Raw genomic sequence first — 20,695 nt, 5'->3', positions numbered from 1 at the left:
CCCCCATACCTCCATTGCTGGCATCAGTGTCTAATAGGAACGGCAGTGCGGGGTCTGGTGCTCTAAGCACGGGGGTCTTGGTCAGCGCTTTCTTGAGGGTTTCGAACGCTAGGTGGCATTTTGCTGTCCAGTCGAAGTCTGTGTTCTTTTCTTTAAGCCGGAACAGTGGCTCTGCGATGTCAGAAAATCCTTTTACAAACTTCCTGTAGTAGGATGCTAACCCTACGAAGCTCTCGAGTTCACTTTTGTCTCTGGGGGTGGGCCATTCTGAGACTGCCCGTGTTTTTTCCTCTAGAGTGCGGATGCCCCCCTCGCCGATGCCATGTCCCAAGAACTCTACCCTCTTCTTCAGGAAGTGGCACTTATCTGGGTGTAGCTTTAGACCCGCCGCTGCTATTTTCTGTAGGACTTTTCGTAATGCTCCCACCGCTGCCTGAAACGAGCCCCCGTGTGTCAAGATGTCATCTAAGTATACGACGCATTCTGTTTGGGGAATGTCCCCCAGCAGTTTCTCCATTAACCGCTCGAACGTTGCGGGTGCGTTACACAGCCCGAAACTGAGTACTCGAAACTGCCACAGTCCTCTCTCGGTGCGGAAGGCGGTCTTTGGCTTGGCATCGTCGCAGAGGGGCACCTGCCAGTACCCACTGCGGAGGTCTAGGGAGGAGAACCAGGCTGACTCCCCCACTATGTCTAGTAGCTCCTCGATGACGGGCATCGGGTACGCGTCTTTTTTTGTCACTTTGTTCAGCCCTCTATAGTCTACGCAAAATCGCATCTTTGCGCTATTTTTCTTTTTTACCAACACTACTCCCGATGCCCATGGGCTCTCTGACGGCTCGATGATCCCTGCCCTCAGCATGTTTTCTACAGCTTCGTTCGCTATATCTCTTCTTGCTGCTGGAATTCGACGGGGATATGATCTGATGGGCTGCGCCCCTTCAGTGTCTATTTGGTGTTCTACCAGGTGAGTGCAGCCTAGTTCATCGTCCGTCATCGCGAAAATGTCTTTGTACTCTTCTAGTACTCTCCACAGTTCGTCGCTCTGTTGTGGTTCTAACCCCTCGCTCTGACGTTGGTGTAGTGTCCTGAGCATTTCTAACCTCTCTGTCTCTCCCTCTGCCTGTTGCATTGGCTGAGGGTAAGTGTTTGGAGGTGGGCTAGGGGCGTGGTTTTGGGGGGGGGGGTGGGTCTGCTAGGTGGGGTTCATGCTCTACGGTGACGCGGTACACGGTGATGTTGTTAACGTTAGGCCGTTCCCTTGGAATGGTGGGCGGTTGGCTCATTTGGACTACCGTTCCTTCTGCAAATGTCAATGTGCTTCTTCCTAGGTCTACTGTGCATTTGTTCATCGTTAAGTAGTCTTCCCCCAGGATGCAAGGCCCCGCCATTTCTACCACCCACACCGGAAAGTCCACTGTCTGTCCCCCCACTGTTATCATTACGTGTCCCCTCCCCCTCATTGGCATTAACTCACCGGACACTGTTCTTAGCAGCTGTGCTGCTGGCTGCTCCAGGCGCATCCCCTCGGGCATCATGTTGACGTTCACCAGCGTCGCCGTACACCCCGTGTCCACCAGGGCGGCGCAGTATCTCCCTTGTAGGTAGGCTGGAACATGGCATCGGTTCATCGCGCGCGGCCCGCTCTGCATGTTGACAGCTCCGGCGATGTCGTCTACTTCGGGGCACGGCGGAGCCCCACCTCTCTGTTGCTGTCGGTGGGCTCCCTCCTGCGACGCTGTGGCTACGGGGACTGTGGCATCGTAGACCCGTCTCGCCCCATCTGGACGGGCCCCGTACCGTTTCCCTGGTTCCACGTTCTCCGGCGGCAGTCTGCTTCCCGATGACCGGGACGCCCACATCCCCAGCAGATCATGCTCCCTCTAGCCCAGCTGTTGTTCCGCTGGGTGGGCTGTCGAGCGGGGTTGGGCTGCAGGGTCGCTCTGCGGAGCAGTTGTTCTTTGAGTTGTTGTACTGACTCGGACAGTTCTTTCACCATGTTGCCTTGTTCTGCCAAAGCCGTCTTCCACGCTGGCTCTTCTTGTATCGGGCTTTCCGCTGCCATTCTCACTACGGGGACAGCTCTCCCCTCTTCGCTGTTCATGGTCCAGCCCTCTACTGTCTCTCTTTCAAACGCCAGCTCTAGCGCTATTTCTAATGTCTTTGGCCGTTGCAGCATTACTTGCTCTCGTAGCCCTCGCGGCGCGATAGCCTGGACGAAGTAGTTTCGGGCTAGCTCGTCCAGTGCTTCTGGCGGCAGCCGGCTGTATACACGCCGGCTGAGGATCTCAATGTCTGTGGCTAGCGCCCGCAGCGACTCCCCTGGTCGTCTACGCCTGTTACACAGTTCTGCGACCATAATGCCTTCTTCTTTGCATCGTCCGAAACGCCTCCTCAGGGCCGCCATTACCACGTCTAAGTCTTTGGTGTCTGCCATTGCTGCTACACATGTTATAGCTTCACCCTCGAGTGACATTACCAGATGACTGGCTCTCTCTCCCCTCGACCAGCCATTCATTTCCGCTGCTACGTTGAACATTGTGCAATATGGCTCCCATTCGCCTTTACCGTTGAATTTTGGCGGGGTGATTTCCTTTCTTCCTCGCCGCCCGCCGTCCTTCGTCTCCTCGACCCGTGTCTCGTCTTTGTCTCCGGTTCTCCGGCTAGCTTCACCGGGCCGTGGCACAGCCTCCATTGCTACAGCGGTGTTGTCAACCCGCTCGATCTTCACTCTCACCAGCCTCGGCTCTTCCGCTCTCTCCGCCGCCTCGTTAGCCCGTCTGCTAGCCTCTTTGAGCCGCGGGGTAGCTTCCGTGGCTACGGGGATATCGCCGTTTAGTTCGGATTTTATCATCACAAACCCCAGGCTTGCTGCTGCTATCCCCGCCTGGATCTCTGTGGTAGCGGCCGCGTCTACCCCGTCTTCTTTCTCCTCGGGTGCTTGGTAGTCCGCCCCGGCTCTTTCTCTTCCCGCCTCCCGCTTGAGTCTTTGCTTCTCTCTCTTCAGGAACTTGTTAACCATTTTTGCCGATTCTGGAGGTAATTCACCGTTTTAAACTTCTGACGCCAATGTAGCGTTCCTGATATTTCATGAGGCAGAGGCTTCTTGCTGCTACAGGTTCTTTATTCACAGTTATTCATATTCACAACTCTCCGCTGTTGTCATGCTCATAGATAGCAGCTTCCCCCTAGGCAGTGCGCGGAGACTGACTGCACATGCTCAGTCTCCGTCCGGAAGTGGTCCCACAGCATAGTGCTCCCCAACATAACACTCCCCCACACAGTTCCTATCTGTAGTGGAGACACTACCATTGCTCACCACTATGTGTGTACTGCTGATTCGCTACAGTATTAAAGAGGTGATTACGTTACCGTTGCGCTCGACTGCTGTCCGGGACGCGCTCCGCGGGCATTCCCTGCGCTCGGGGCTGGCGATGCTGCGAGCCGTCCCGGCTGGATAGCATTTAATCGTGGGAGCCGAATTCCCCGGCCACGTCGTGGAACTGCGTCGTGCTGAGAACGATGATGGAGCAGGACCTGCGCTTATGATGGCTTGATTAGCAGGATCGGAACAGCGGACGCTTGGAGACTGGATGGCTTGATGGCCCGAACAGAACGGGGCCGCAGATGGATGAGACTTGAAAATGAGAATTGCATGGCTGCGGCCAGCTCCGGGCCCGGAGCGCGCTCTCGCCCCGACTGAGCTGTGGTCATCGACCCCGTCATTGGTAGAGCAGGTAGTTCTTGAGAGAGGCGGGCAGAGGCAGTCCGTGGATTTCGCTCAGGCGCTCCCTTCCTAGAGCCGCTCGCACTGAACGCTTGCACAGGTCCCTCATAGGGAGGGGCTCCGCATCGAGTCCGTTTATGTACCGAATTCGTATTTCGCAGTGTCCCCACACGGCGCTCACTACTGGGTACACTTTCCTGCCCCTACGTTCTCTGAACGCCACCCCTAGATCATGACCATTTACTAGGGGTGTCACGATACACTCAGTTCACGATACGATACGTATCACGATACTGGGTTCACGATAACGATACGATACGATACGATTTTAACAATATTTTTTTAAACTTGAATAATGACAATATATGACTGGAAAAGTAGTATTTTATTTGAAATGCACAAATACAAAACATGCTGTTGTGGGAAATTGTTATTACAATAACAACTAGAAAAAACATGAGATTGGAGATAAGGCTTATCTTGAAATAGAATGAGTTACACCGTCACTTAGATTTACTTTGAACTAAAAGGTTTCTCAGCAGTATAAATTCTCATTATGCATCTTCAGTTTTTCTTCAAACTCAAACAACAAGACTTTTCTTAGTCTATTTTTTATGCATCTTCAGTTTTTCCTGTCAAGTAAACAGTTTTGCCAGAAACTCAATTGAATGGTTTCTCTCCTGTATAACTTCTCATGTGTCTCTTCAGAGACTTGTTCAACTGAACTACTTTCCACACATTGAACTTCAACAAACAAAGACGTTTCTTTGTCTACTTTTGAAGAAAAAAAAAAAAAAAAAAAAATTTTTTTTTTTTTTTTTTTTTCACGATATGAGATTTCATCTCAACGATACATATCGTGACGTTTTACTATCGCGAAATTTCGTGGGACGATATATTGTGACACCCCTACCATTTACTATGAAACGCAACGTTCCCTCATCCATGTCCAAGACGACTAAGAGCGAGTCTGGTATTATGAAGGTGTCGTCGGGTTCCAGGAAGGCGGGGTAGGTTCTGCCCGCGTGGTTCTTGCCGTCGTGGTAGAGTTTACACCGGCCCAGGTCCCAGCCCCAGGATTCTGTGTTGTTTCCCACTAGGGCCGTGTAGCCCACCGAATGCAGCGGCGCGTCGCCCGTGGCCACTCCGACCACGGCGTGGGACCCCCTCTGGTGCTTGGCCCAGCTGACCTCCCACGCGTGCAGTCCTCGCGTGTAGCCCGCCCGGCAGCGGATGGCGTCCGTGCTCTGCGCCACGGGGTGCCGGTGGAACACCAGCTTGTTGTCTTCCTTAACAAAGATGTTGGGCGAGCAGTCGTCGTTGTTCCAGGAGTGCTGCGCCTGGACGTCCGGGCCGGCGGGCGGCATGTCCAGCAGCAGGTCCAGCCGGGAGGGCTTGGTGTGGTTCGGGGCCTGGAGCTCCGCCTTCATTTTCGGCCCTAATGGCCTGCCATATGCCCCGGCTGGAGCTGCTACGCTCCTCACGGGGATTTTCGACCCTAATGGCCTGCCATATGCCTTAGCCGGGGCCGCAGCGCTCCTCGCGGGGGCGCACGTTTGCTTCCCTCCGCGCCCCTGAGTGCTCGTGCCCGGGCCCGGAGCGCTCTCCGCTTCGGCCCTTGCGCGACTGCGAGTTGTTACTTGTCCTCGTGACTTGGCCCCGTTTGCTTTCTTTCCTCGGCCGCGCGCCGGCCCCGCTTGCTTGCTCTTGACGATGAGGTTCCCCGTCTGAGATGCGTTCGGTGCTGCCGAAGCCTGCTGCCGTCCGCTTGCCTGTTGCGGCCCGTACCCGGGCATGGATGAATCGACGGGCGAGTCCTCGTCGGAGCTGGATGCCTCCAGCTCGAATTGGTACTGCGCCTCGTATTTTTCGTCTTCGGAGCTCGACATGTTGCAGGAGTGAACTAGTCTAGCAGAATGGGCCCTCAGATTTTGAGATACCCCTACCCGAGGTAGAACAAATGACAACAATGATTTTTCTCTTCTTTAGGGTCTCCCATTAATGAAATTGATTGTTGTCAAAAAAAAAATTGGGGGAAAAGATGTTTTTTTGGCTATTCTTTAGAACTACCCCAATCCCTGAAAAACAGCCAAATTAGGCCAGTCCGAATAGGGGAAAGGTGACAAAAAAGACAATAACTTGAGAATGCTCACTCTTTTCCTCATCAGATTTGCTGAGGTATGAACCAGGTGGCTGCCCTACATCACCAAATAGTCAAAAAATGATTTACCTAAAAAGATAATGACTTATAGTCCTGTAAATATAGCTTTAGTTTAGGCGGAAATTGTACTTTGTGGTGATAGGAACATAGGACTCCATCACTTTTCTCTCATTTATCAGAAAAACTGAAATCTCTGAAAAATATACCATTACTGAATTGTCTAGGGTGCTATTGAACACTGACCAGTAGTTGTATGGAGATATCTGGTACAGTTCTATTGCAAATGAGATTTCTTTAGACATAGGCCTACTACCTCTTCACTGAAACAGTCAAATTATTGTATGTTATTCTGAATGGGGAATAAGTGGCATAAAAGCCTATAACTTGGGAATGCTCACTCTTTTCCTCGTCAGATTTGCTGAGGTATGAACCAGGTGGCTGCCCTACATCACCAAATAGTCAAAAAATGATTGACCTAAAAAGATAATGAATTATAGTCCTGTAAACATAATAATAATACATTTTATTTGGTGACACCTTTCAAAACACCCAAGGTCATTGTACAGTGCATAAAAGAGACATGACATTCTAAAATATCATACATAAAAACAAACATTGCAAACACCAGCATCATTAAAATACGACGAGCGTAGATATAAGAAAAGACAGGAGATACACACGGCAGGCGAATAACAGATTGAGTACTGTATATGATTAAAGGTAGTAGGCCAATTTGAACAGGTGGGTTTTGAGGTGGGATTTGAATGTGGTGATGGAGTCAGACTGTTGGATGTCTGATGGCAACGAGTTCCAGAGTCTGGGTGCAGAGCAGCTGAAGGCCCTAGCACCCATGGTACTGAGGCGAGGGAGGCGGGACAGTCAGGAGGCCAGCTGAGGAAGAGCGCCGGGTGATGTTTTTATGTGGGGTGCAAAGAAAAGGGTGCTGTCCAGAATGACGCGGAGGCTGTTGACTTGGGTGGAGAAGGGAACAGGGAAGCTGTCAATGATGATGTTTGGGGCAGTGGTGTTTTGAGCTTTGGAGAGGATGTTTTTGGAGCCGATGAGGAGGGCCTTGGTTTTACTGGCATTTAACTTCAGGAAGTTACTGCTCATCCAGCTCCTGATGTCCTGGAGGCAGGCGGTGAGGGAGGTGGGAGGAAGAGCGGTGGTGGGTTTGGTGGAGATATAGACCTGGGTATCATCGGCGTAGCAGTGAAACTGGACACCATAGTGTCGGAGGATTTTACCCAGGGGGAGGAGGTAGGTGATGAATAGGAGTGGACCCAATACTGACCCCTGGGTCAAATGGCAGAACACCCGGACGAGTGGTTCCCTAGTTGGACAAACTGTTGTCTGTCGGGAGGTAGGATGCAAACCAGGAAAGTGCAACACCAGTGATTCCAATGTTCGCCAGGTGCTCCACAAGTAGTGGGTGGGAGATGGTATCGAAAGCAGTGGAGAGGTCAAGGAGGATGAGGATGGTGAGGAGTCCAGAGTCAGCTGCACAGAGGAAGTCATTATTTATTTTTAACAGGGCTGTTTCAGTGCTGTGATTAGGGCGGAAATCATATTGAAATGGTTCGTGGAGGTTGTTTGAGTCGAGGTGGGACTGGAGTTGGGCGGCAACCACCCTCTCAAGAGTTTTGGAGATGAAGGGGATGTTGGAGTTGGGACGGTATAGTGTTTGAGGTCAGATGGGTACTGTGGCCTATAAGTTAAGAATGCTCACTCTGATGATCATCATATTTGGAGAGGGAAATACCAGGTGGCTGAACTACATCACCAAATAGTCAGAATGTGGGGAACCCAATAAAATAAAGTTGAAATTACAAGCCTCTAAAACATAGAAATACAAGGTGTAAATATTGGAAGTTTTATTGAAACTGGAACATTAATCCAAACTATAAATCAGTAGTATCTCCTGTCTTGACATTATGGAATAATACAAGTATAATAGTAATCATAATACATTTGTTTTATGGTAGCCCCAAATCTCAGTGCTTCATTTCATTTCATGAACAAAAACAGGAGAACAGACTAGAAAACAAAATACTGCTCATTTGACCTGGCATATGGACACTTGTTTCACAGCCAAAGTCCAAATATCCAAATATGAAATACAGTATCAGCCCTTTGTTGAACGTATTATGACCCTACCAGATTATTGTGCCAGTGTTTGGGAGTCTGGGGCACATTCACGGGCCGCAGCAATGGGCCCCTAGCACAACGACCTCACAAGGTTCCTCCTCAGCCAAGTCACTGGGGCAATCCATGTGGCGATCCATGTGTGGATTGCCACCATATGGTGGAAAGGTTTTCTTGCGTTCACTGGGGGTGAGGGGGTGCCGCTGTGTCCCGGCCTGGCCTTCCCTCCCACGCCTTATGTGGGCGGGGGCCGGGTCGGGGGGCATCGGTGCTCTTCATCACTGGTCGAGGGCTGCCGGTTGGTTTAGAACAGCTTAGGTAGGCGATAGATTAGCTACAGCCTAAGGCTGCTATAGTGTTCAGGCTAAAATCAGACTAGAGCAGGGTAGGATAGGCCAGATTAGGCTGTAGATTAGCTAGATACTATGTCCCAGTTAGCTCTGGTTAATGCTTAGAGTAGTCAGTTGTCTGATCTTCTCCCCCCCCCCCCCCCTCTCTCTTTCCCCCTTCCCCCGCTTCTTCCGTTCTTCCCCCTTCCTGTTCTCCTCTTTTTCCATGCTCTTTCCTCCCCCACATCCCACCGCCCCCCCCTCCCTTCTCCTGCTCTCTCCTCCTTCTCCCCCCCTCTGCTCCTTCTCCTCTTCTCCCCTATTTTCCTGAATCCCTGCCACTTCCTGCTCTCCCTTCTCTCACATTCCCCCTGCTCTCCTTCCCCTGCACCCTCCCACCTCTCCTTCTCTGCCTCTCTCCTCCTCTATGTCCTCCCCCCTCTCTCACATCCCCCCTGCTCTCCTTCCCCTGCACCCTCCCACCTCTCCTTCTCTGTTCTCTCCTCCTCCACATTTCCCATTTTCTCCCCACCCTCGCCCTAATCCGGGCCCGTATCCTACTCCCTCCCTCCACCCTAGACCCTACCTCTACTCTACCTCCCCTGTACCCTTCCACCTCTCCTTCTCTGTTCTCTCCTCCTCTCTGTCCTCTCCCCTCTCTCACATTCCCGCTGCTCTCCTTCCCCTGCGCCCTCCCACCTCTCCTTCTCTGTTCTCTCCTCCTCACTGCCCTCTCCTCCCTCTCACATTCCCCCTGCTCTCCCTCCCCTGCACCCTCCCACCTCTCCTTCTCTGTTCTCTCCTCCTCCACATTTCCCATTTCTCCCCACCCTCGCCCTAATCCGGGCCCGTATCCTACTCCCTCCCCTCCCCCAACCCTAGACCCTACCCCTACCCCGGCTCTCCCTCCCCTGCACCCTCATCTCTCCTCCTCTGTTCTCTCCTCCTCCACATTTCCTATTTTCTCCCCACCTCCCCCCTCTCCTCCCTCCCTCCTCCACTCTCCTGCTTTCTTCAAATGTTCAAATGTTATCTTTATTCTGTATATTCTTGTTACTGTGTGTTAGCTAGAATCAGCTAGACATACTTTCTGTGAAGCCCTCTGAGACATGCTTGTGAATTAGGGCTATATAAATAAACTTGACTTGACTTATACTCCATGGACTGCAATTGTAAGGCTTGCAAAAGACTGATGCAAACAAACTGTCTAAATATTGCTCAGTCTGTAGGCAGCCTGTCTATCTGGAGACAATCATGTTTAATATATCCTTAGTATCATTGTCCATTTGTCAGATTAAGCTATCACAATGTAAAAAAAAATCCTCTTCTGTGTATCATATTGTAACCTTTTTCCGAAGTATTTGGATGTTTCATTGTTGCTGCGCGTACATAAGATGTGTTTCAGTGAGAGGTCAAGTATATAGATACTAGAATGTCAAATGTCAGGTTCCTCAGATGTTTGGGGACACATTTTGACATTCTGCACAGCAGGTGCAGAACTCCGTACAGGGGAGGCCAACAGAGAGGCACTGCCACTTTCCACTCTTTTAACAGTTTGGATCTTTGCAATACAAGTGAGTAATGTCTCTCAATTCTGTAGGTGCTGGGGGTTTCCTAAATAGGACTGGTTTAATGGCTCCATCTCTGACAATCCATCCCTTGCCGATAGGACTCCATAACATTGGTTTGGGCATGTGACTGTGACACCATATCACTGTCTGATACATTGCTCTTTGCACATGTTGTGCAAATGCATCCTCTGTTGGTGGCAAATTTGCAGAGGCTGCATATGTTGTTGATGCAATTATGAACCTCAGTTCATACAAGTTTGTGCACATCAGTCCATTTTCCTTTTTATTTTTTCCGTAAAGCTGGGTCTTGAGTTTGGTGAATGCTGTTGTCTTTCCTATTCTGTACAAACTACTTGTTGTGTCACAGCCAGTGAGTGCATGACATGCTGGTAGACAGCAAGAGCAATGTATCAGACACTGATATGGTTTCACAGTCACATGCCCAAACCCCTGTTATGGAGTCCTATCGTCATGGATTGCCAGAGATGGAGCCAACCAGTCCTATTTAGGAAACCCCCCAGCACCTACAGAAGTGAGAGACATTACTCACTTGTATTGCAAAGATCCAAACTGTGGAGAGAGTGGAAAGTGCCAGTGCTTCTCTGTTGGCCTTCCAACATCTTATATACGTGCAGCAACAATGAAAGATCCAAATACTTCGGAAAAAGCTTACAATATGATACACAGAAGAGGAAATAATGTAACATTGTGATAGCTTAATCTGACAAATGGACAATGATACTAAGGATGCAGTATATTAAACATGATCGTCTCCAGATAGACAGGCTGCCTCCAGACTGAACAATATTTAGACAGTTTTGTTTGCATCAGTATTTTGCAATCCTTACAATTGCAGTAAATGGAGTATAAGGTTGTGAATGTGCCCCAGACTCCCAAACACTGGCACAATAATCTGGTAGGGTCATAATACGTTCAACAAAGGCCTGATACTGTATTTCATATTTGGATATTTGGACTTTTGGCTGTGAAAAAAGTGTCCATATACCTGGACAAATAAGCAGCCACTTTTTATTTCTCTGTTCAGTTTTATTTTTGCCTTGGTTATTTTGTTTTCTAGTCCGTTTTTCTAGTCTGTTTTTGTGATTGTGTATTATGTATTATGATTACTATTATACTTGGATTAATGTTCCAGTTTCAATCAAACTTCCAATATTTACAGCTTGTTATTTCTGTTTTATGGTAATGGTAAATGGCTTGCATTTATATAGCGCTTTTATTTAAAGCGCACCGATGGCGGCAGGTTAGGGTGCTGGCACACCATCAGGAGCAATTTGGGGTTCAGTATCTTGACCAAGGACACTTCGACATGCAGACTGGAGGAGGTGGGAATTGAACCACCGACCTCTTTGATCCAAAACGATTAGTGGACGACCCGCTCTACCTCCTGAGCTACAGCCACTCCAGGCGGTTTGTAATTTAGATAATCTTTATTTTATTGGGTTACTCACATTCTGACTATTTGGTGATGTAGTTCAGCCACCTGGTATTTCCCTCTCCAAATATGATGACCATCAGAGTGAGCATTCTTAACTTATAGACTATTATGCCAGTGACCTAATTTGACTGTTTCAGAGAAGAGGTAGTAGGCCTATGTCTAAAGAAATCTCATTTGCAATAGAACTGTACCAGATATCTCCATACAGCTACTGGTCAGTGTTCAATAGCACCCTAGACAACTCCGTAATGGTATATTTTTCAGGGATTTCAGTTTTTCTGATAAATGAGAGAAAAGTGATGGAGTCCTATGTTCCTATCACCACAAAGTACAATTTCCGCCTAAACTAAAGCTATATTTACAGGACTATAATTCATTATCTTTTTAGGTAAATCATTTTTTGACTATTTGGTGATGTAGGGCAGCCACCTGGTTCATACCTCAGCAAATCTGATGAGGAAAAGAGTGAGCATTCTCAAGTTATTGGCTTTTTTGTCACCTTTCCCCTATTCGGACTGGCCTAATTTGGCTCTTTTTCAGGGGTTGGGGTAGTTCTAAAGAACAGCCAAAAAAACATCTTTTCCCCCAATTTTTTTTTTGACAACAATCAATTTCATTAATGGGAGACCCTAAAGATAAGAAAAATCATTGTTGTCATTTGTTCTACCTCGGGTAGGGGTATCTCAAAAACTAAAGCCTTTTTTGAGGACTTGCTGCTAGACTAAACGGTGAGTGGTCTCGTGAATGCAGATGGCTTGATAGCGGAATCTGGAGGGAGGTCTCGTGAAGCAGATGGCTTGGTAGCAGAATCTGGAGGAATGGGCAGCTTGAGAAGTGAAACGCGGCTTCCAGAGAAGGGCTTGGATCAGCTTAGGGCAGCGGCTAGAGGGCAGGGAACAAGGACTGTGGTGCGCTCGGCGTGGCTATAAATACTGCCACGTCATAGCCTCGGCGCTGACGACATTAACGCCGTCACCTAGGCAAGTGCGTCACTACTGCCTGACGACATTAACGGCGTCACTCTGGGATTACTGCACTTGTTGTCGCGCTAGGATTACATGTGATGCTGCGGTCGCTATGTTTCTAGATTACGTGTGGCGTGAGGCAGCGTGTCTGGTCTTCATCTTGAAACTAGGTCGAGATCATCATAAAACTAAAATGTGAAGTAGGGCCAATTTATTGGAGCAGACATCACAGCAGGACATGACAGTAGAACCGCGTTACACTGTCACTCATTTAAATCACATTAAATCTGCAAGGAATATATATAGCCCCAATATGACATATATGTTTCACATAGGGTTGTGTTTTCATTTCGATGTTTTATTTGGTCCAATATTGAAATGTTCTACAATTGCAGGTTGTGTTCACATTACACATTATTTAGATCTACCTTTATATCTATTTCGGCTCATTTGGTTGCTATTTATTAGCAAAATGGATTAGCCCAATGCATGCTGGGAGATTTCACATTTGTGGCTTTGGAAGCCAGGCAGTGAACATTTATTTGGGCCGAATGATCTCGTTTTCTCTCGCTTTTTATTGTCCCCCACTGCACAGGTAGGATGATGCAACCACCTCTGAATGTCACGGGCTCAAAACTGTCATGTTATAAAAAACTGTCATGTTGTTATACTATGTACGGTACAACACCTTCTTTTTTCTATCGGACTTGTGCGTCCCTGTCTGAACGAGGGAGTGAGAGAGAGAGAGAGATCAGCAGAGCAGAGGCACAGCAGAGAGCAGAGGCACAGAGCAGAGCAGCTGTGCCTGGAATATCCGCGGCGCTATAAGGCCTGGTTTTCAAAAGCGCAAAGCGCTAAATTAACGCCAGGAGGGAAGAGATCATTAGGCCGGTATTTAAGGCCGAAACGCCCATTCTGGCCTATTCTGCCACTGCGACACGCCTGTTTAGCCTACAGCGCATTTCGTGGCCTAAAACCATGTTGCTATCGTCCCGAGGCAGGCGCAAGGCGCGTTTTTCTTGCGTTTAAGGCCAGTTTCTGCGCCTAAGGCCTGTGGGAAAATAGAGCCTCATGATCTCCAAAACGAAAGTAGATTTCAAAAATCAAAAAATCGGGATTGTAGAGCTTGCTCCATAGATGCTTCATGGATTTTGGTGGAAATCGGGCAAACGGTCTAGGAGGAGATGTCGAAAATGTGTTTTCCAAAATTTTCAAAATATCTCAAAAACTTTCCAGGCAGACATTGAGGGTCCTTGAGGCAAATTTGTAGAGCAGGTTCACCTGAACATGTGCAAAAAACCTGCTTGAAAATTGGACAAACGGCGTGGAAGTTATGGCCTTTAATTATAGCACCACCTTCAGGCTGATTCAAAAAATATTTCTTGAGCAGAAACTAGCTACCAAAGTACAACATATATAGATAGATATTTTATTCAAGTGTCATGCACAGGGTGCCCAGCCCGCATGGGCTTATAAGACACTAAAGACAACAATCTTGCATGGTGTGTAAACAATTCAACACAACATATGTATGTATGCATATATATACATATACACACAGTATGTATGCATATATATACATATACACACTAGATACATTATGCACAAACATACACATTATAGAACATTGGCTATACGTATTGCGTTTGTAGGGTAATAATCGTTCATTGTACTACGTTGATTGAATCTTATTCTGCTTAATGGTTAAATAAATATACCCCTTAATTGAGAGAAGCATCTATGTTTTTCCTCATCTGGTGGAGATTTTCAAGTAATTTCCTGATTGTAGGTTCAAGAAAGTCACGACCTTGAGATATAAATTATTTGATTGATGAATAAGCAGAGGTATTTTTCCATCTTTTTCTAAAGGAAGTGGCACCCAAAATAATGTTTTCTGTGTGAAAAATAAATATTTCAATTCAATGTTAATTTTAATAATTAATATTTCATACCTCTCCATAATTAATAATTTCATAAATACTGTACTCTACATGTTGCTCTTCTCCCCATGCAGTGGTGGAGGAGAAAGAAAAAAAAGAAAAAGGGAATGCAGCTGGAGGAGAAAAGTTCTGTAAGTCTGCACTCAACACAAAGTGGCCACTTGATGGAGACAAAGAGGGGCAAAGTTATGTAAAACTAAACTAATGTAGGAAATTATGCATAATTAATGATTTCATAAATACTGTACTGTACATGCTACATTGCTCTTCTCCCCATGCAGCAGCAGAAGGATTTCTTGAAGAAAGCAAAGGATAAAGAATTGCAGCTGCAGGACAGAATATCTGTAAGTCTGCACTCAACACAAAGTGGCCACTTGATGGAGACAAAGAGGGGCAAAGTTATGTAAAACTAAACTAATATAGGAAATGATGCATCAGTCTGCCTTCAAAACAGTTTTGTTTGGTTGAAAGTGCGGTTTGTTTGTGCAAATGTGAAGAAATACCAATAATCTACATGTTCAAAAAAATATATAAAGTAGCAAAAGTTTGTTTACACTGTGCTGTAGCATTGTCATACTCCCTTTAGAACCAGTGTGTATGTAAAGTAATTTCGACCACTGTTCATGCATGATAAAGATCTTTAATTAATTTATTGAGTTTCTATAGAACCCCCCATGCATGGGTATTGCCTTCTTCCCAATGCATAGGTTCCAACACCCCTTGACCCCTTTCTGTCTTAAAACCAGAGATGGGAAAAGCACACATTATTTACTTCAGTAGAAGTACAGTACTGTTACAAAAATACTGGCAAAAGTAGAAGTACTGATTCAACGTCTTTGCTCAAGTAAAAGTAAAAAGTTAACTCATGTCGACTAAGTCCACCAAATTGACTATGAATGGAGCGTGTACACACACACACACACACACACACACACACACACACACACACACACACACACACACACACACACACACACACACACACACACACACACACACACACACACACACACACACACATCAGATGGAAGGTTTCTGGTATCTGTTTCAGTACTGATTGGCATTGTATAATGCTTTCTGTGTACTGTGAACTAAACTGAACAAGCCATTTTTGCATTCTGCAGGAGGATGAAAAGCTGATGTTCACCTTGGTCCACATGCCGTTGCACCTCCAGTGCATGTACGCCGAGTTCTTGAACATCAAGGTTCGCCTCCTAAACAGGGAAGTTAAAGGTAAGTTTGGCCAGAAAATAAATGTTCACAACGTGTTTTCTATTACCAATGAGTGAATGCGCCGTTCCGTAACTTAAAAACAAGCCCAGCCGCGTCTCTCTGCGTTCACCCAATCTGCAAAGATATTGCAGGATTTTCATGCTGGCCACGGGTTATACTTTCCCGGCAAATTTGGCGGATGTGACGTTCTGCGCATTCACAAGCCCGCCTCTTGTCCTCATGGCTCCGGCGGAAATACCAACGAAGAAGACGGCTAACAGTAAGTGGCTAAAGTTACGTTCGTCGATAGCTGCCAGCAAAAGCAAACAACAACACAGACTCCAGCAAAAAGGCCACACACACAAAAAGAAATACATATTTATCTAGTGAAGCCCGTCTGGCCAGACAGCAGCAATGTGACCGACATCGGGGGAAACTAGAGTCGGGGCTGTGTTTTTGGTTCATGGAGGGACGTTGCTGCTTGTAGCTGCTGTAATGTGGTTTTGACCAGATAACATTAGCTGCTTGCTAATGGATTTACCACCTGGTCAGAAACTCAGAACCATTACCGTCTTGTGTGAAGTAATGCAACAGTAGCAAATATGCCTAACATTACTACCGTTAGGCTTATGGTCATGGAACATTATTGTTTGACTGCAGTTAGCTGCGGTGGTGAGACTGCCTATTATAACGTTAGCTTGATGCTATATGCGGCTAACTAATAGATGTAGCTGTATTTATAGAAATGACCACCAGCCCCACTAACAACGTTACCGTCTTGTGTTGATAATGAATGTAACAGTCGTAAATATGCCTAACGTTACTGTATGCTTATTTACATTGTTTGTTCAGTTTGGTCAACTATTAGACGGTACCGGGGGAGACTGACTGCATTTAGCTGCAGTGGTACTGCACATTAGGATAACGTTAGCTTGATGCTAATTGCGGCTAACTAATATTGATTTACATTTATAGAAATTACCACCGAGCGCCACTAATAACATTACCATCTTGTGTGGATAAGGAATATAACAGTCGTAAATATGCCTAACATTACTGTTATGCTTATCAAACATTGTTTGATTGTTCGGTTTGGTCAACTCCAGGCATTACTACAGGGGAAGCAGGGTAGTTCCTGGCTCACGGTAACGTGAATATCCATTTCCCCGCAGCCAATGCAAACCAAAATACGACCAAACATGCCACAGTAACGTCCGATAATTCATCCAGAATCCTTCCTGGGCATCTCGAGGCTGATATGACCATTGATAGTACAATATATGGATAAAGCCAGCTCATTGTTTTTGACACAGCAAAATGAAGCCCACTTCCCGATATTGTTTGATTCCGTTTGATTGGATGAATGGATTTTCCTGGTGCATTGTGGGAAATCTGTTCAAATCTGGAGCCACAAATACAGGAAGGGGCGTGAGTGTGGATGGGACTCTGGGGAGTGTCCGAATTGCTCTCTGAAAAATTGTCTCGCAGCCACGACAGCCATCTTGTTCAAGTTGTTGTCTTACGCTTGCTAACGAATGTTGCTAACGTTAGTTGCTATTGCTAGCCTTGCTCCATTGCTCTCACATTGCATACAGTAGCCCGAAAAAAGCCAGAGAGTATTTCCTCCAGACCTTGCGTCACCAGCCTGCCGCTTGCATCTTCCTATCTTCCACAAAATCGAGGTAATCTTATTTTCTAACGTAATAACATAGCATGACATTAACGAGGACTAACTAGAGTAGCAGAAGTTAACGTTATACAACATTAAACAGTATTGCATGCTGCACAGATTCGGACGTAGACGGAAAACAAACGCAGTTCTGTTTTACCTACCTCTTTGAGATGAAGCAGAGCATATACTCATCTATATCCATCTAGCTAACGTTCGATCAACTGTATCAATCAATGAGGGGGAACAAGGGGGTTAAACTCCTCTGGATAGTTTATCCACCTCTGCATTTACAGTATTTACCAATCGCACGTAGTGTTGGGTAAGCAAACGTTAACGTTATACAGTGATTAATACAGTTATACAGTGATTAACAGTGTCATTCGTTTCTTCAAGGGGTGGCCGTCCAGCACCAGTGATGGGACACACAACAGAGAATCACATAATTTGTTAAGATCAAAGCTATAATATTCTGTTCTCCTGAGATTATAACGCTAAACTACATGTTAATGATCAGTTGTTTCAACATAGGATATTGCAATAACACACAAGCCAAATGCTGACATGAGAGATTTGCTTTGAACAAGTTGTAGCTAGTATCTGCCAGTGACTGGAGAATATTGTTATATTTGCTTGTTTTAATGCTTTTGTCAATAAACATTGTCAACAAAGATGGCCTTGTTGTATATCATCATGTATAAAGATTGTTGATGTCGAGTGAACACGAACTACGAACCGAAGATTGGACCAGAGGACATGACGACGGAGAAACAACCAACCAGCAATCAACAAATGCTTTATATATATTGAAATGAAATATGGTGATATCTGGTGGTCTGAAATTACTCTCTCTAGCTAGGCTAACTGGCTCATATTGTGTCATATTATTGTAACGTCTGAATCAGCGTTTCATAACTTTATAATAGCCTAACGTTACTGTATAGCCTGGATGACGTTAGCTAATGCTACCCAGCCTTCCATTGGCATATGCTGCCTTTAGCTTGTGGTATTATGGTACAGTAATATTGTCTAGCTGGCTAGCTAGACAGATGAGTTTATCTGGAATCAGGGTGACAAGATCCCTGCTGCCTTTCTGTGTCACAGAGTATCTAGCTTAATAGACTGCATTACATGCTACACCATGCAAATATATTTCGATATCATTCAAACAATGGTTCCTTTCCCATACCATGGTGGGCTGGACTGTACATTATTGCTGTGAAAAAGTTACATTTGATTGTGTCAAGTGTTACATGTTTACATTTTTAACTGAACTTTGCGGAATTACCTCAACACAATTGTGTATCAGCTTTAAATGTCCATACAGCATTAAACAAATGACCAGCAGCATTCAAATGTGAAAAAACTTTATATTTATTGAAATGTGGTGATCTCATGTCACATTACATAACGTTATGCCCAAATGGTCTACTGCCCAGAAGCGTCACTTTACATGTTACATTTATCTTCCATAATGCATTACTGTAAATCATAATCACAATGCTATGAAGACATTAGCTGATCACCACAGAGCTGCACAGACCAGTTTATCAGATAATTTCACCGTAAAATGTGTCCAGGTGATCAGCTCTGAAGCCCCGGCAACAGTCTGCTGTTGAGGCAGATGAGGCAGCAAGCTGTTATTTTATTTTATTAGTTTATTTGGACGGGACAGTGCAAAATTAATGAACACAGAAACCACAGAAACAGATAGTAAAACCTGGAACATAGTAAAAGTGTAAAAATTGCCGGATTTAGCACGAGGCTAATTTCCATCCGTTGTCCCCATAAAACATAAAACACAAAAAACAGAGCGTAAAACGTAGAACATAATAAAAACATACATAGAACATAGGTAGCAGCAGTACACTCTAAAACTACGTAAAACAAGAGTAGCAACAATACACTCTAAAATACATGGCAGTAATTACTCTTAGAAAAATAAAAATACATAATAATAATACACACAAAAAAAGAGAAGAAAAAAACATACTACCTGTGGACACATGACTGGTTTGTTTTCAGCCATTTTTTAAGACTACCTTTAAAAGCAGCAAGGGTGGGGCTGTCCCTTATGGAGACGGGGAGACTATTCCATATTTGGCTGCCTTTTATCGATAGGACATTTTGACCAAACGTGGTCATTCTACGATGGACCTTGCAATCACCTCTGGTGTCTGATCTAGTGCCAAGTCCAGTGGTTCTATTTTTTTGGATGAACTCCTGTAACGGAGGGGGAGCTAGTCCATGCAGGCATTTGAAGAAGAAACAGGCACTCTTTAAGACCTTGAGATTTTCAAAGCTCAGGAAGAGATGTTGTTCCAGAATGTTACAGTGGTGGTATGACAAAGGTTTTCTAGCAAATGCCTTGATGGCTCTGTAATAGAGCTGTTCAATAGGTTTTATGACAGTGGCACCTGCAAACGACCAGTTTGTGAAGCAGTATTCAATGTGAGAGGAGATCATGCAGTGAAGATATGTTTTAGCTGCTTCAACTGTTAAGAAAGGCCGGATTTGTCTAAAATTAACTAAGTTGAAATTAATTGTGCTTTTCATTTTTTTGATGTGTTTCTTGAAGGAAAGGTCCGAGTCCAAAATGACTCCGAGGTACTTGAAATGGGAGACCAATTCCAATTCCTCCCCCCCCAGAAATACATTGGACCTTGTGATACCAACTGGTCGTTTGCTGAACATCATGCATACAGTTTTTTTTGTATTTAGCAACAGGCACGTGTTTTGCAGCCAGTGTTGGACCTTTTCCAATACATTTGTGAGTTTACAGGAAATCAGGTCGGTTGTTTTTCCCTGTACAAAAATGACCGCGTCGTCAGCGTACATCTGCACATTGAAGTCAGGGCATATGTCCGGCAGGTCATTGATGTACAGGGAAAATAATAATGGCCCAAGGATCGATCCTTGTGGCACACCAACTGGGTTATCGAGAAAAGGGGACTTGACACCATCAACCATGACACACTGTTTTCTGTTTGTTAAGTAGGACTTAAACCATTTTATAGTATCAGCAGAGAAGTTGAAATGAGACAATTTACCCAGGAGTACTTGGTGGTTGACAGTGTCAAATGCCTTTCTGAGATCCAAGAACACAGCACCAACATATGTGTTTTTGTTGAGCATATGCTTAACTTTCTCAATGAAGAGACAGTTAGCTGACTCGGTAGAGTGATGAGCACGGAAGCCAAATTGTAGTGGGTGGAGTGGGGTGTGACCTTCGTCGAGATGTTTAATCATGAGTTTCGACACCCACTTTTCAGCAACCTTAGATATGGTGGGTAGGATGCTGATTGGCCTGTAGTTGGCCACTTGTGGCCTACTACCTGATTTAAAAATTGGGGTCACAATGGCCACCTTCCAGGATGATGGTACCTCCTTTAGTCTAATTGATTGGTTCACCAATATGGTGATAGGTTTTATTAGAGCGGTAGAGTGCGTTTTTAGGAAGTCTGTGTCCAGGGCAGGCCATGGGTGTCTCTGGCCTTAGGGCGTTTCAGTGCCACAAGGA

At 45.9% G+C, this 20,695-nt stretch overlaps 1 protein-coding gene and 1 pseudogene across 2 annotated transcripts in view; one reads left to right on the top strand and one right to left on the bottom strand.

The window, feature by feature from the left end:
- The window catches only part of LOC310776668 (anoctamin-6-like), an 88,996-nt gene that overhangs the window by 21,603 nt on the left and 46,698 nt on the right, over positions 1-20,695 (top strand). Inside the window, exons 3-5 of the mRNA XM_083636831.1 lie at positions 14,369-14,425; positions 14,576-14,638; positions 15,419-15,527. Coding sequence (XP_083492957.1) covers positions 14,369-14,425; positions 14,576-14,638; positions 15,419-15,527 — 229 coding nt within the window. The remainder of the gene's footprint in view (positions 1-14,368; positions 14,426-14,575; positions 14,639-15,418; positions 15,528-20,695) is intronic.
- Positions 3,723-5,616, bottom strand: LOC310777392 (SPRY domain-containing SOCS box protein 1 pseudogene; annotated as a pseudogene). The gene is made up of 2 exons: positions 4,635-5,616; positions 3,723-3,970 (listed from the first exon to the last, which is right to left on the bottom strand). The product of its transcript is annotated as an SPRY domain-containing SOCS box protein 1 pseudogene (transcript).

This window comes from Poromitra crassiceps (assembly GCF_964638095.1).
Source record: "Poromitra crassiceps genome assembly, chromosome: 5".
NCBI lineage: Eukaryota > Metazoa > Chordata > Actinopteri > Beryciformes > Melamphaidae > Poromitra > Poromitra crassiceps.
The sequence above is the reverse complement of the archived record's forward strand: the minus strand, read 5'-3'. Positions and strand labels throughout refer to the sequence as shown.